At 37.2% G+C, this 13,538-nt stretch overlaps 1 protein-coding gene across 1 annotated transcript; it reads right to left on the bottom strand.

Annotated features, from left to right (window-relative positions):
- Window positions 1-2,984: 2,984 nt before the first annotated feature.
- LOC132551878 (uncharacterized) lies at window positions 2,985-12,825 on the bottom strand. The gene is made up of 3 exons (XM_060216021.1): window positions 12,597-12,825; window positions 3,649-3,801; window positions 2,985-3,519 (listed from the first exon to the last, which is right to left on the bottom strand). Exons 1-3 carry the CDS (start codon window positions 12,823-12,825, stop codon window positions 3,071-3,073), a joined length of 831 nt encoding a protein of 276 aa, XP_060072004.1. The 3' UTR covers window positions 2,985-3,070.
- Between the last annotated feature and the right edge of the window lie 713 nt (window positions 12,826-13,538).

A 13,538-nucleotide genomic window follows, 5' to 3' on the forward strand; every position in this document is an offset into this window, starting at 1 on the left:
ACTGTAGTAGAAAAACTGCATCAATCAATGACAACTGGTACTACAATAATCTCTAACGTTTCCTAAAAAAGTGGGGGAGGTGACGGGGAGAATGGATAATGAATCAATATAAAGAAAAAAATATGACAGGTCCACCATTTTTGAAAATAAAGAATTGTTCTCATTCTCTTGTTACGAAGGCCGTCTCTCTTATAGAGTTATACACATATTTAGATATATTTTAATCGAGGATACGACAAATTGAAACATTACCTGTTTATATCAATTTTACATCATAATCAAGGCGGACAGCTCACCATCCAGCTCTATGGTTCTATTTAACATATTTTGAACTTTCCTTTTCCAGATAGTAGCATCTTACTTCTCCAAACCCTCGGTATCTATTGACTCATTCCGAACACTTCCACAGGAAATGTTCGTGGTCCTTCTCAGTATATTTCCCGTGCTCTTTATAAAGAGGTTTAAAATTACTGGGAAGTGCCTGGTTTTATATGTCTATTCTCTTGTCTAAAGCTGACAACACTCGTGTCTACAATTGGGGCAATATTTTCTGTCATGGGGAACATTCAGCAACATAAAACTGGGACAACATTGTCAGTCATGGGAAACATTCAGCAACATAAAACTGGGACAACATTGTCAGTCCTGGGAAACATTCAGCAACATAAAACTGGGACAACATTGTCAGTCCTGGTGAACATTCAGCAACATAAAACTGGGACAACATTGTCAGTCCTGGGAAACATTCAGCAACATAAAACTGGGACAACATTGTCAGTCCTGGGGAACATTCAGCAACATAAAACTGGGACAACATTGTCAGTCCTGGGAAACATTCAGCAACATAAAACTGGGACAACATTGACATTCCTGGGGAACATTCAGCAACATAAAACTGGGACAACATTGACATTCCTGGGGAACATTCAGTAACATAAAACTAGGACAACATTGTCAGTCCTGGGGAACATTCAGCAACATAAAACTTGGACAACATTGTCCTGGGAAACAAAACTGGGACAACATTGTCAGTCCTGGGGAACAGTTAACACCATAAAACTGGGACAACATTGTCAGTCCTGTCAGTCCTGGGGAACAGTTAACACTATAAAAATGGAACAACATTGTCAGTCCTGGGGAACAGTTAACACTATAAAAATGGAACAACATTGTCAGTCCTGGGGAACAGTTAACACTATAAAAATGGGACAACATTGTCAGTCCTGGGGAACAGTTAACACTATAAAAATGGGACAACATTGTCAGTCCTGGGGAACAGTTAACACTATAAAAATGGGACAACATTGTCAGTCCTGGGGAACAGTTAACACTATAAAAATGGGACAACATTGTCAGTCCTGGGGAACAGTTAACTGAGACAACATTGTTAGTCTTGGGGAAAATTCAGCAACATAAAATTGGGACAACATTGTCAGTCCTGGGGAACATTCAGCAACATTAAACAGGGACAACATTGTCTGTCATGGGAAACATTCAGCAACATAAAACTGGGACATCATTGTCAGTCATAGGGAACAGACAAATGAACAGCAATCGATCTTGAGGAACAAGTCTAGTCTGTCCAGAGGGATGAGTTCGGATGTTCGGGAGAACGCGTTTATCCAGTCCGGAGTGATGAGTTCAGCCTGTCCGAAAGAATGAAACTTCACAATGTTACCCAAGATGATAGTTTCTCCAGTTTCGATTGGTCTTTGTCAACCCCGTGATCCGTTTCATCATTCTTTCATATTACACGACACAGAAATACCACTATACGATAACACGTTAACGTTTTGGTCTGTATATCAGTGCAGAAGAAAACACCTATAACATCATTTGGGTAATATATTTAATACAGCAGTGTTATCTGATTACAAGATAATCGTTTACATGTATCATAGCAGCTTAATTCTTACACTTGTCCCCAGACTTGGCCAACAAACCAAGTATAAAACTATTTCTTTGAAATCTACACAAACGCAAGGTCGAAGGGCTTTAAAAGACACGTGACATTAAAAAGAACACGTACAATCTCTCTGAATGGCAGACAACACATTTACAATTGTATCCTTAACACAAAAAAACTCCGTGAAAATGTCTGCCTTTATTTTTTGTGCCGCGAGTTATGCACTTGTCGTTACCATGTTTAGTCGTCCATAACACACAAACATCAAAACAACCTACGTCTTTTTAACCTTTTACATTACATAATCTGTACACACTTCTTGTCTCAACAAATGGAATTCATGTATATCTAAAGCATCACAATAAATCAGATGTCATGTCGAAGAACAATGTTGTTTTACTTTTCGTTTGTCGCCGTGAACAAGCTACTTATTTTCAAAATGAAAGGGACTTTTTGTCACGTTATAAAGACAAAATAGGACAAATGAGGTTAAACTATCAAATTCTCCCTGAACAACAACGAAAAGCGTTTTTCGGTGAAAAAGCGCTATTGAAGAAAATAATTAAGATTTTCTTTTTACATTTTGTACGAAACTTCTTAAAAGAAAGCGCTTTATTTTTGCGAGGCAAAGAACACTTTACGATAATACTGGCGCTATTTCAATCACCAGCGGCTCAAAACAGAAAACAAAAATGGCGAGGAACATCATATCATGCGTATTTCCCAGGTTTGGCACAGCTATACATCTTTGGAATATAACAACTATTGATATACTACAATTTGCTACGACGTAGAAACAATGACGTGGAGATACAAGAAAATAACACAGTATTCATGTTATACTTTACATCTAATGAACCACCGAATGTAATACAAACCAGCCAATGGAGTTTTGTTTTCGTTAAAGAACGATAAGCTCCAATGAATATATGATGTTTATGTATGGGTTTAATTGCCATTTACGGAGCCAATATGAAATGATAAGACAGAAGCTAAGTCTACATTATCTGGATTTACATGGATGGTTACTGTAATGTTTAGTTGTGACAGACTACTAACAACATAATGATCCACGAGCAGTGCAACCGTGTGAATGACAGCATTATTACTGGAAAATGTGTTTGTAGTGTAAAAACACGTACTTTAATTAGCATTGTGATATTTTCAGTACCGTGGCGATGCCACAGGTCTGTACATCTTTGGTTGTGAATACTGAGGCTGTTGTGCACGCTTTTCGTAACCTTGTCCTTGGTATGCCTTGTTGCCATAGCCTTGCGTGTGTCCACCCTGGTCGTAGCCCTGATTGTATCCACCCTGGTCGTAGCCCTGATTGTATCCACCCTGGTTGTAGCCCTGATTGTAGCCTTCAGTGTTCCCGCTTTGTGTCATAGGCATTCCATGAGAATCATCGTAATTGTCCTCACTCATGTAGGTATTCCAGGAACACAGTGCTATGGCAAGGGTAATACCGGTCACAAATGTAATAAAACATCCCAAGCCGGACGCTAACGCCGCATAAGGGAAAGTTGTCGCCGACATTGTCTTCAAAAAGTAGCTGCCGAGGTAGATATAGGCCAGGCCGAAAAACGCTAAAGCTGGACACACCAGGAGGCCTGCAAATAGAAAACGGGACGAACGTCCAAGATACTGAAAATTGTCTGTTAAAACGATAGAATCAAATTCAACACGCACGTGAATGTATGCAATTAGATATTCACTATAGAACACAGAAAGTTACCTACCTGACAAAAAGAGGTTTACACAGCAGAACACGTAAGCACATTTGTTCTTAAGTGAACAACAGACTCCAAATAGAAGACCAAGAGTACACAATAACACAATGCCTACTGCAGCCGTCGCACAGGCCTGGAATATCACGTAGAACCACTGGAGAGCTGCAATTAGAATAGAACATGTTTATATCACACTTCCAGGGAGGTCAGAAGTTAGCTGAGTTTTCAATTCTCGGTAGCCAACGAGAGTTACCATAATGTGCATCCCATATTTTGATTCATTCTAATATTGGCATGGTTCAGAATATACACATTCACTTCACGATCTTTTGAAATTTTCAGTATTGAAAATTATGGAATCTATTAAATCTGGGGGTTTATGACTTTCCCATCTAGTTTTTACATAAATTTCGACAAATTTTCTTTTTCTTGAGATGCCATTGTTTCATTAAAGATAGCATCTAGTATATCTGACGAGTAATATATCTGATGTAGAAGGACAAAACGGCTGTTCTACTCGATTCAATTTGAATACTTGTGAATTTTATTAAGATTGAATTTATATTTCATATAAAAAAACAAAAACAAAAAAACCTCCCAAAACAAAAAGAAGATACAAACATGTCAACGCTATCATAATCCAAACTCTAATTCAACAAAACTAGGATAAAATATGAACAAAAGAGAGATTTACACGGAGACTCATGAAAAAGCACAAGGAGAATAAGACCGTGTGTTCCAAAAGAGTAAGCATCTTCTGCTTCATCGACGACACCCGACATAGTCAACCGAATAAGTAATATGACGGTTCTTAAATAAAAATAAACAACCGGGCAAGAGTACCCATGAGTAGCATTAAGAAGTTATTCATTTTCAAGTTTAACATATAATAAGAAAAGCAGTTAACATTTTTTGTATGCTTGATATTAGGCTGTAACTAAGAATGGGGGATGCACTAGAATAGTCAATTAATGTCGCATATTTAAAAACGTTTACAACTCAATAATGTAGTGCTGAAATCTTGAACGAATGTAATGAGCGAGTTGTTGATAGATATAATGGGGGAGTTGTTGATAAATATAATGGGCGAGTTGTTGATAAATATAATGGGCGAGTTGTTGATAAATATAATGAGCAAGTTGTTGATAAATATAATGAGCGAGTTGTTGATAAATATAATGAGCGAGTTGTTGATAAATATAATAAGCGAGTTGTTGATAGATATAATGGGCGAGTTGTTGATAAATATAATGAGCGACTTGTTGATAAATATACTGGGAGTTATGGAAACATATAAGATGTGAGTTTTAGATAATTGTAACATGAAGGTGGATAACGTAAGCGAAGACAATTATACGATTTGAGATATATCTCTACAATGTACTAAGCTGAGGATATGTTGTGCATGTCTTTTTTTTTTATTGTATTTGGTTTGTTTGCGATACAGATGAACTGAAAGGTTTGAAATCCGAATAAAGAACTGAACTGAAATCTTTATTTGTATTGAAGAGTGCTCTACACGTGTATGTCTTACGTTTCGTAACAACTTCAAATATGTCATGAAAGATTGTACATTGTATTGCGCTCAGCTGAATACATTGAACGTTTTGACTAACCCTTGCACATACTGTTTTCACAAGATGGTCCCACAATTGGTAGACTAGGATCATGTCTGGTGACATTATTGGTCACGGGAACGCCTCTATCACTTCTGGTTGAAGATAGACTTGCACTAGACAGGCATGTGTGGTTTGACGTTTACTCATTAGGACAGGTCGCTACACCAATGCGGAACAAGGAAGGGTCGAAAGATCTGACCATCGTACTTCTGCATATTTAAAGTTTTATCAAGGCTATGCAAGTGAAGCTTACAGTTTAGAGAAAAACATCCCCACACAATATCACCGCAAACAGGATATGATGTGGATGGTATGTCGTATTTCTGGGTCTCCAGACACAGATTCTGCCGTTAGTAGGAATAAGTAGAAAAAAAGTAACTTTCATCAGACAAGTGGACTCATTGCCAAGACCTAATATCCCATGGCCGGTGATCATGTGATTGATACAGTCTGCTTTTTTGTGTCCTCCAGTCAACAGAGGACGTTTTACTAGTCTGTAAGAGGAACGTGTCCAATTATTCATATGTCTGTTGACGATACGACGGCTGACGCGAAAAAAAAGTTCTTGCGTCCTCTGAGCTTTTGACAATGGTGACTTGAACTCGCATTGTCTGTCTAAACGGAAGTCGAACTTCTTCCTGTAATGTTAATAATGCCAGACCTGAGACGCTCGTCAACATGCCCAGCGTAGTTCAGACTCTGCATTAATCAAGGAAGAACAAACAAGGTTGACACATTTATACATGCAACTACTTGCCTGCATGTTATACAACCTTGGACCATTCCAGGGGCTTGCAATCTTTTAGCATTTGGCAATTTTCGAGGTGCCATTCTGAGTACAATATAAGCCCTGTATGATTTACCAGTAATACCCGTGCAAACCCTCCCTGTGTTTCGTTAGAGTACGGGCTATCCCTGTTTAATCCAGGCTGTCGTAAGCTTGAGTGTTTCGCTTGGTAGCATACCAAACACTAAAGGAGACAAAGGAGTAAGACAAGAATGCGATTAAAAGCACTGAAATCGATTATCCCTGTCGAATGGTCAAACTGATATATCTGTAATCACAACAGACATGCAGACACCAACAGAGACCATACGTAATGTGATAATCGTACGATTGTTGACAACAACACAACATACTACCTACACTCAGTGGTTATAAAATAACGCCTCAATGTAGAGGAGCTAATGTTGGATTCCAGCTGTAACTAAATGTCCAATGGATAACAGACTGAGGAGCGTCACTTCCGCGTGCCAACAATGAAAGAAGACCTCCACAGTATTAGTTATTGTGTAACTAAGCGACTATTTAATAAATCCGTTTTTATATAATACTTCAGGAATGTGTATGTTAACTACAATATCTGTAACAGGTGGTCACAGGGTAATCACAACGTTTGTACACACACACACACACACACACACACACACATATATATATTGAAGGATATACCTTAAATTCGGTAGACGTTCTATACAGACATACATATACAATACCTATATATACCTTTATTATTGGACGTATGTACAGATATCTATATTGAAGAATATACCTTTCTATGTAGACAACATCTCTATATAAATCACATTGTACACTTTACACTGGGCAGCCTTTCTATGTAGACAACATCTCTATATAAATCACATTGTACACTTTACACTGGGCAGCCTTTCTATGTAGACAACATCTCTATATAAATCACATTGTACACTTTACACTGGGCAGCCTTTCTATGTAGACAACATCTCTATATAAATCACATTGTACACTTTACACTTGGCAGCCTTTCTATGTAGACAACATCTCTATATCAAACATATTGTACACTTTACACTAGGCAGCCATTCTATGTAGACAACATCTCTATATAAATCACATTGTACACTTTACACTAGGCAGCCTTTCTATGTAGACAACATCTCTATATAAATCACATTGTACACTTTACACTGGACAGCCTTTCTATGTAGACAACATCTCTATATAAATCACATTGTACACTTTACACTGGGCAGCCTTTCTATGTAGACAACATCTCTATATCAATCACATTGTACACTTTACACTAGGCAGCCTTTCTATGTAGACAACATCTCTATATAAATCACATTGTACACTTTACACTGGGCAGCCTTTCTATGTAGACAACATCTCTATATAAATCACATTGTACACTTTACACTAGGCAGCCTTTCTATGTAGACAACATCTCTATATAAATCACATTGTACACTTTACACTAGGCAGCCATTCTATCTAGACAACATCTCTATATAAATCACATTGTACACTTTACACTGGGCAGCCTTTCTATGTAGACAACATCTCTATATAAATCACATTGTACACTTTACACTAGGCAGCCTTTCTATGTAGACAACATCTCTATATAAATCACATTGTACACTTTACACTGGGCAGCCTTTCTATGTAGACAACATCTCTATATAAATCACATTGTACACTTTACACTGGGCAGCCTTTCTATGTAGACAACATCTCTATATAAATCACATTGTACACTTTACACTGGGCAGCCTTTCTATGTAGACAACATCTCTATATCAATCACATTGTACACTTTACACTGGGCAGCCTTTCTATGTAGACAACATCTCTATATAAATCACATTGTACACTTTACACTAGGCAGCCTTTCTATGTAGACAACATCTCTATATAAATCACATTGTACACTTTACACTAGGCAGCCTTTCTATGTAGACAACATCTCTATATAAATCACATTGTACACTTTACACTGGGCAGCCTTTCTATGTAGACAACATCTCTATATAAATCACATTGTACACTTTACACTGGGCAGCCTTTCTATGTAGACAACATCTCTATATGTAGACAACATCTCTATATAAATCACATTGTACACTTTACACTATATAAATCAGGCAGCCTTTCTATGTAGACAACATCTCTATATAAATCACATTGTACACTTTACACTGGGCAGCCTTTCTATGTAGACAACATCTCTATATAAATCACATTGTACACTTTACACTGGGCAGCCTTTCTATGTAGACAACATCTCTATATAAATCACATTGTACACTTTAACTTAGGCAGCCTTTATATCTAGACATCTCTATATAAATCATATTGTACACTTTACACTGGGCAGCCTTTCTATGTAGACAACATCTCTATATAAATCACATTGTACACTTTACACTAGGCAGCCTTTCTATGTAGACAACATCTCTATATAAATCACATTGTACACTTTACACTGGGCAGCCTTTCTATGTAGACAACATCTCTATATAAATCACATTGTACACTTTACACAGCCTTTCTATGGCAGCCTATATTCTATGTAGACAACATCTCTATATAAATCACATTGTACACTTTACACTACACTGGGCAGCCTTTCTATGTAGACAACATCTCTATATAAATCACATTGTACACTTTACACTGGGCAGCCTTTCTATGTAGACAACATCTCTATATAAATCACATTGTACACTTTACACTGGGCAGCCTTTCTATGTAGACAACATCTCTATATAAATCACATTGTACACTTTACACTAGGCAGCCTTTCTATGTAGACAACATCTCTATATAAATCACATTGTACACTTTACACTAGGCAGCCATTCTATCTACACAACATCTCTATATAAATCACATTGTACGCTTTACACTGGGCAGCCTTTCTATGTAGACAACATCTCTATATAAATCACATTGTACACTTTACACTGGGCAGCCTTTCTATGTAGACAACATCTCTATATAAATCACATTGTACACTTTACACTGGGCAGCCTTTCTATGTAGACAACATCTCTATATATCACATTGTAATCACATTGTACACTATATTTACACTGGACAGCCTTTCTATGTAGACAACATCTCTATATAAATCACATTGTACACTTTACACTGGGCAGCCTTTCTATGTAGACAACATCTCTATATAAATCACATTGTACACTTTACACTGGGCAGCCTTTCTATGTAGACAACATCTCTATATAAATCACATTGTACACTTTACACTGGGGCAGCAACATCTTCTATGTACACTGGGCAGCCTTTCTATGTAGACAACATCTCTATATAAATCACATTGTACACTTTACACTAGGCAGCCTTTCTATGTAGACAACATCTCTATATAAATCACATTGTACACTTTACACTAGGCAGCCTTTCTATGTAGACAACATCTCTATATAAATCACATTGTACACTTTACACTAGGCAGCCTTTCTATGTAGACAACATCTCTATATAAATCACATTGTACACTTTACACTGGGCAGCCTTTCTATGTAGACAACATCTCTATATAAATAACATTGTACACTTTACACTAGGCAGCCTTTCTATGTAGACAACATCTCTATATAAATCACATTGTACACTTTACACTGGGCAGCCTTTCTATGTAGACAACATCTCTATATAAATCACATTGTACACTTTACACTAGGCAGCCTTTCTATGTAGACAACATCTCTATATAAATCACATTGTACACTTTACACTGGCAGCAGCCTATATAAATCACATTGTACACTTTACACTAGGCAGCCTTTCTATGTAGACAACATCTCTATATAGGCAGCCTTTCAATCACAGCCTTTCTATGTACACTTGTACACTTTACACTGGGCAGCCTTTCTATGTAGACAACATCTCTATATAAATCACATTGTACACTTTACACTGGGCAGCCTTTCTATGTAGACAACATCTCTATATAAATCACATTGTACACTTTACACTGGGCAGCCTTTCTATGTAGACAACATCTCTATATAAATCACATTGTACACAGGCACTATAGACAACATCTCTATATAAATCACATTGTACACTTTACACTAGGCAGCCTTTCTATGTAGACAACATCTCTATATAAATCACATTGTACACTTTACACTGGGCAGCCTTTCTATGTAGACAACATCTCTATATAAATCACATTGTACACTTTACACTGGGCAGCCTTTCTATGTATTGACAACATCTCATATATAAATCACATTGTACACTTTACACTGGGCAGCCTTTCTATGTAGACAACATCTCTATATAAATCACATTGTACACTTTACACTGGGCAGCCTTTCTATGTAGACAACATCTCTATATAAATCACATTGTACACTTTACACTGGGCAGCCTTTCTATGTAGACAACATCTCTATATAAATCACATTGTACACTTTACACTGGGCAGCCTTTCTATGTAGACAACATATCTATATAAATCACATTGTACACTTTACACTAGGCAGCCTTTCTATGTAGACAACATCTCTATATAAATCACATTGTACACTTTACACTAGGCAGCCTTTCTATGTAGACAACATCTCTATATAAATCACATTGTACACTTTACACTGGGCAGCCTTTCTATGTAGACAACATCTCTATATAAATCACATTGTACACTTTACACTGGGCAGCCTTTCTATGTAGACAACATCTCTATATAAATCACATTGTACACTTTACACTGGGCAGCCTTTCTATGTAGACAACATCTCTATATAAATCACATTGTACACTTTACACTGGGCAGCCTTTCTATGTAGACAACATCTCTATATAAATCACATTGTACACTTTACACTAGGCAGCCATTCTATGTAGACAACATCTCTATATAAATCACATTGTACACTTTACACTGGGCAGCCTTTCTATGTAGACAACATCTCTATATAAATCACATTGTACACTTTACACTGGGCAGCCTTTCTATGTAGACAACATCTCTATATAAATCACATTGTACACTTTACACTGGGGCAGTGTAGACAACATCTCTATATAAATCACATTGTACACTTTACACTAGGCAGCCATTCTATCCAGACAACATCTCTATATAAATCACATTGTACACGTTAACTTAGGCAGCCTTTCTATGTAGACAACATCTCTATATAAATCATATTGTACACTTTACACTAGGCAGCCTTTCTATGTAGACAACATCTCTATATAAATCACATTGTACACTTTACACTGGGCAGCCTTTCTATGTAGACAACATCTCTATATAAATCACATTGTACACTTTACACTGGGCAGCCTTTCTATGTAGACAACATCTCTATATAAATCACATTGTACACTTTACACTGGGCAGCCTTTACACTGGGCAGCCTTTAGACAACTATGTAGACAACATCTCTATATAAATCACATTGTACACTTTACACTGGGCAGCCTTTCTATGTAGACAACATCTCTATATAAATCACATTGTACACTTTACACTAGGCAGCCTTTCTATGTAGACAACATCTCTATATAAATCACATTGTACACTTTACACTAGGCAGCCTTTCTATGTAGACAACATCTCTATATAAATCACATTGTACACTTTACACTGGGCAGCCTTTCTATGTAGACAACATCTCTATATAAATCACATTGTACACTTTACACTGGGCAGCCTTTCTATGTAGACAACATCTCTATATAAATCACATTGTACACTTTACACTGGGCAGCCTTTCTATGTAGACAACATCTCTATATAAATCACATTGTACACTTTACACTGGGCAGCCTTTCTATGTAGACAACATTTCTGTATAAATCACATTGTACACTTTACACTGGGCAGCCTTTCTATGTAGACAACATCTCTATATAAATCACATTGTACACTTTACACTGGGCAGCCTTTCTATGTAGACAACATCTCTATATAAATCACACTGTACACTTTACACTTGGGAGTAGAAAACATCTCTTTCTATATATATACGACAGGGTATATTTTTCAGTAGGTAGCCTTTCTACGGACAGACATGTTATTTCTATATATAACAAATAGTACACGTCACGCAAGATAGCTTTTTTAACATGTATAAGATATACACTCCACGAACTTGCTTTTGTGTCTTTTGTGATTCCATTTCCCAAAATAATGATGTTATTTTCTATTCTTATGATTTTCTAATGATTTGGAAGCGTGACATGTAACTATTATACTCATAATTTGCCTGTCCGACATTTTAGGAATTGGTAATACAATGGAGGTGCTTTGTGGGAGCATCTTCTTTGATACTGCAAGTCATAGACTACGTGAGGTAATAAGGAAGGGGACTAAATATTGAACAGGCCAAATTAAATACTTGTTATTGAGAATTAAATGGTGGCGAATTGAGCCTGTGTTAGTACTACTTACTTTAAGATAACAAAAGATGTAAATCTAAAGGGAGGTCGCCTCACTAAATACTGATGGTAAATTCGAACATTGTACAGATGTTAATCATTGTATTGTGAATACATTTATCCAGTGATACGTCCACTGACTGATATCTTACCTACTTCACTGCCCGGCTGGGTAGCCTGGTCCGCAGCATTCAGTGTGATTGTTGAACAGTTGCCGGACCCAATGTTTCCTCCCCAGCAGTAGGCGAGGTACCATACTCCAATATATACTATGTCATTGATTACAAACCACCAAGGTAAGGCTAGCCCCGCTGCTTGGAAGAAAAATCCCAAGAAGGATAGAACGGTAATAGCCACGAATATTCCTGGCGTTTTTGCCATCGTTTGTTACCTGTGTTGACCGAAGACTGGGAGTTCTGTCTTAAATGCCTATACACAAATGAGTCAACGTGATACCCTGGTAAGAAACACACCCTGTATTGTAGGAAAATGCATGAGTAGATTCCTATTATGGAGCCCTAGTTTACCAGGATGTGTGAATATACATGACCCGTGACGCCTTACGGCCAACATTTAGATAAGGTAGAAAAACTTACAGCGACAGTGTGTGACAGGGTTTTACTATATGTGATTCTGTGTTTATTAATAAGTATATACCAGGAAGAAAATACCTGTTTGTGGTGCCTTTCCCCACAACTGATTACGTAAGCAGAATCGTCATCTTACTATGTTTTGACCTACTTACTTCTAAGATGATCTACGACATGTATCCGTGAATCAGCAAAGATGTAAACCTGACAAATAGATTGGATCGTATAGAGATGGAGGATTTTAATTCTATAGAAATACTCTATGCTTCTAACCATGCAACTACCAAATGTACATTGTACTAAAGCGGACTAGGCATATCGCAAGACATGATATAAATCGTGCGAGCTCTTCGATCAATGATTACTAGCTCGTCCATTCTTGTCAATCGTTGGTGACTATATGTTAGGTCTGGTCGATCGTTGGTGACTAGATCGTCCGTTCTGGTCAATCGTTGGTGACTAGATCGTTAGGTCTGGTTGATCGTTGGCGACTAGATTTTCTCC

Source organism: Ylistrum balloti, unplaced genomic scaffold (assembly GCF_031769215.1).
Source record: "Ylistrum balloti isolate Yb309-2 unplaced genomic scaffold, AGI_CSIRO_Ybal_v1 Utg370226, whole genome shotgun sequence".
NCBI classification, from domain to species: Eukaryota; Metazoa; Mollusca; class Bivalvia; order Pectinida; family Pectinidae; genus Ylistrum; species Ylistrum balloti.

Coding starts and splice junctions, on each gene's coding strand:
- LOC132551878 (XM_060216021.1), bottom strand. CDS start 12,825: ATGGCAAAAACGCCAGGAATATTCGTGGCTATTACCGTTCTATCCTTC. Junction 3,802..12,596: donor CCAGCCGGGCAGTGAAGTAG/GTAAGATATCAG, acceptor TTCTAATTGCAG/CTCTCCAGTGGTTCTACGTG. Junction 3,520..3,648: donor TGTAAACCTCTTTTTGTCAG/GTAGGTAACTTT, acceptor TTCTATTTGCAG/GCCTCCTGGTGTGTCCAGCT.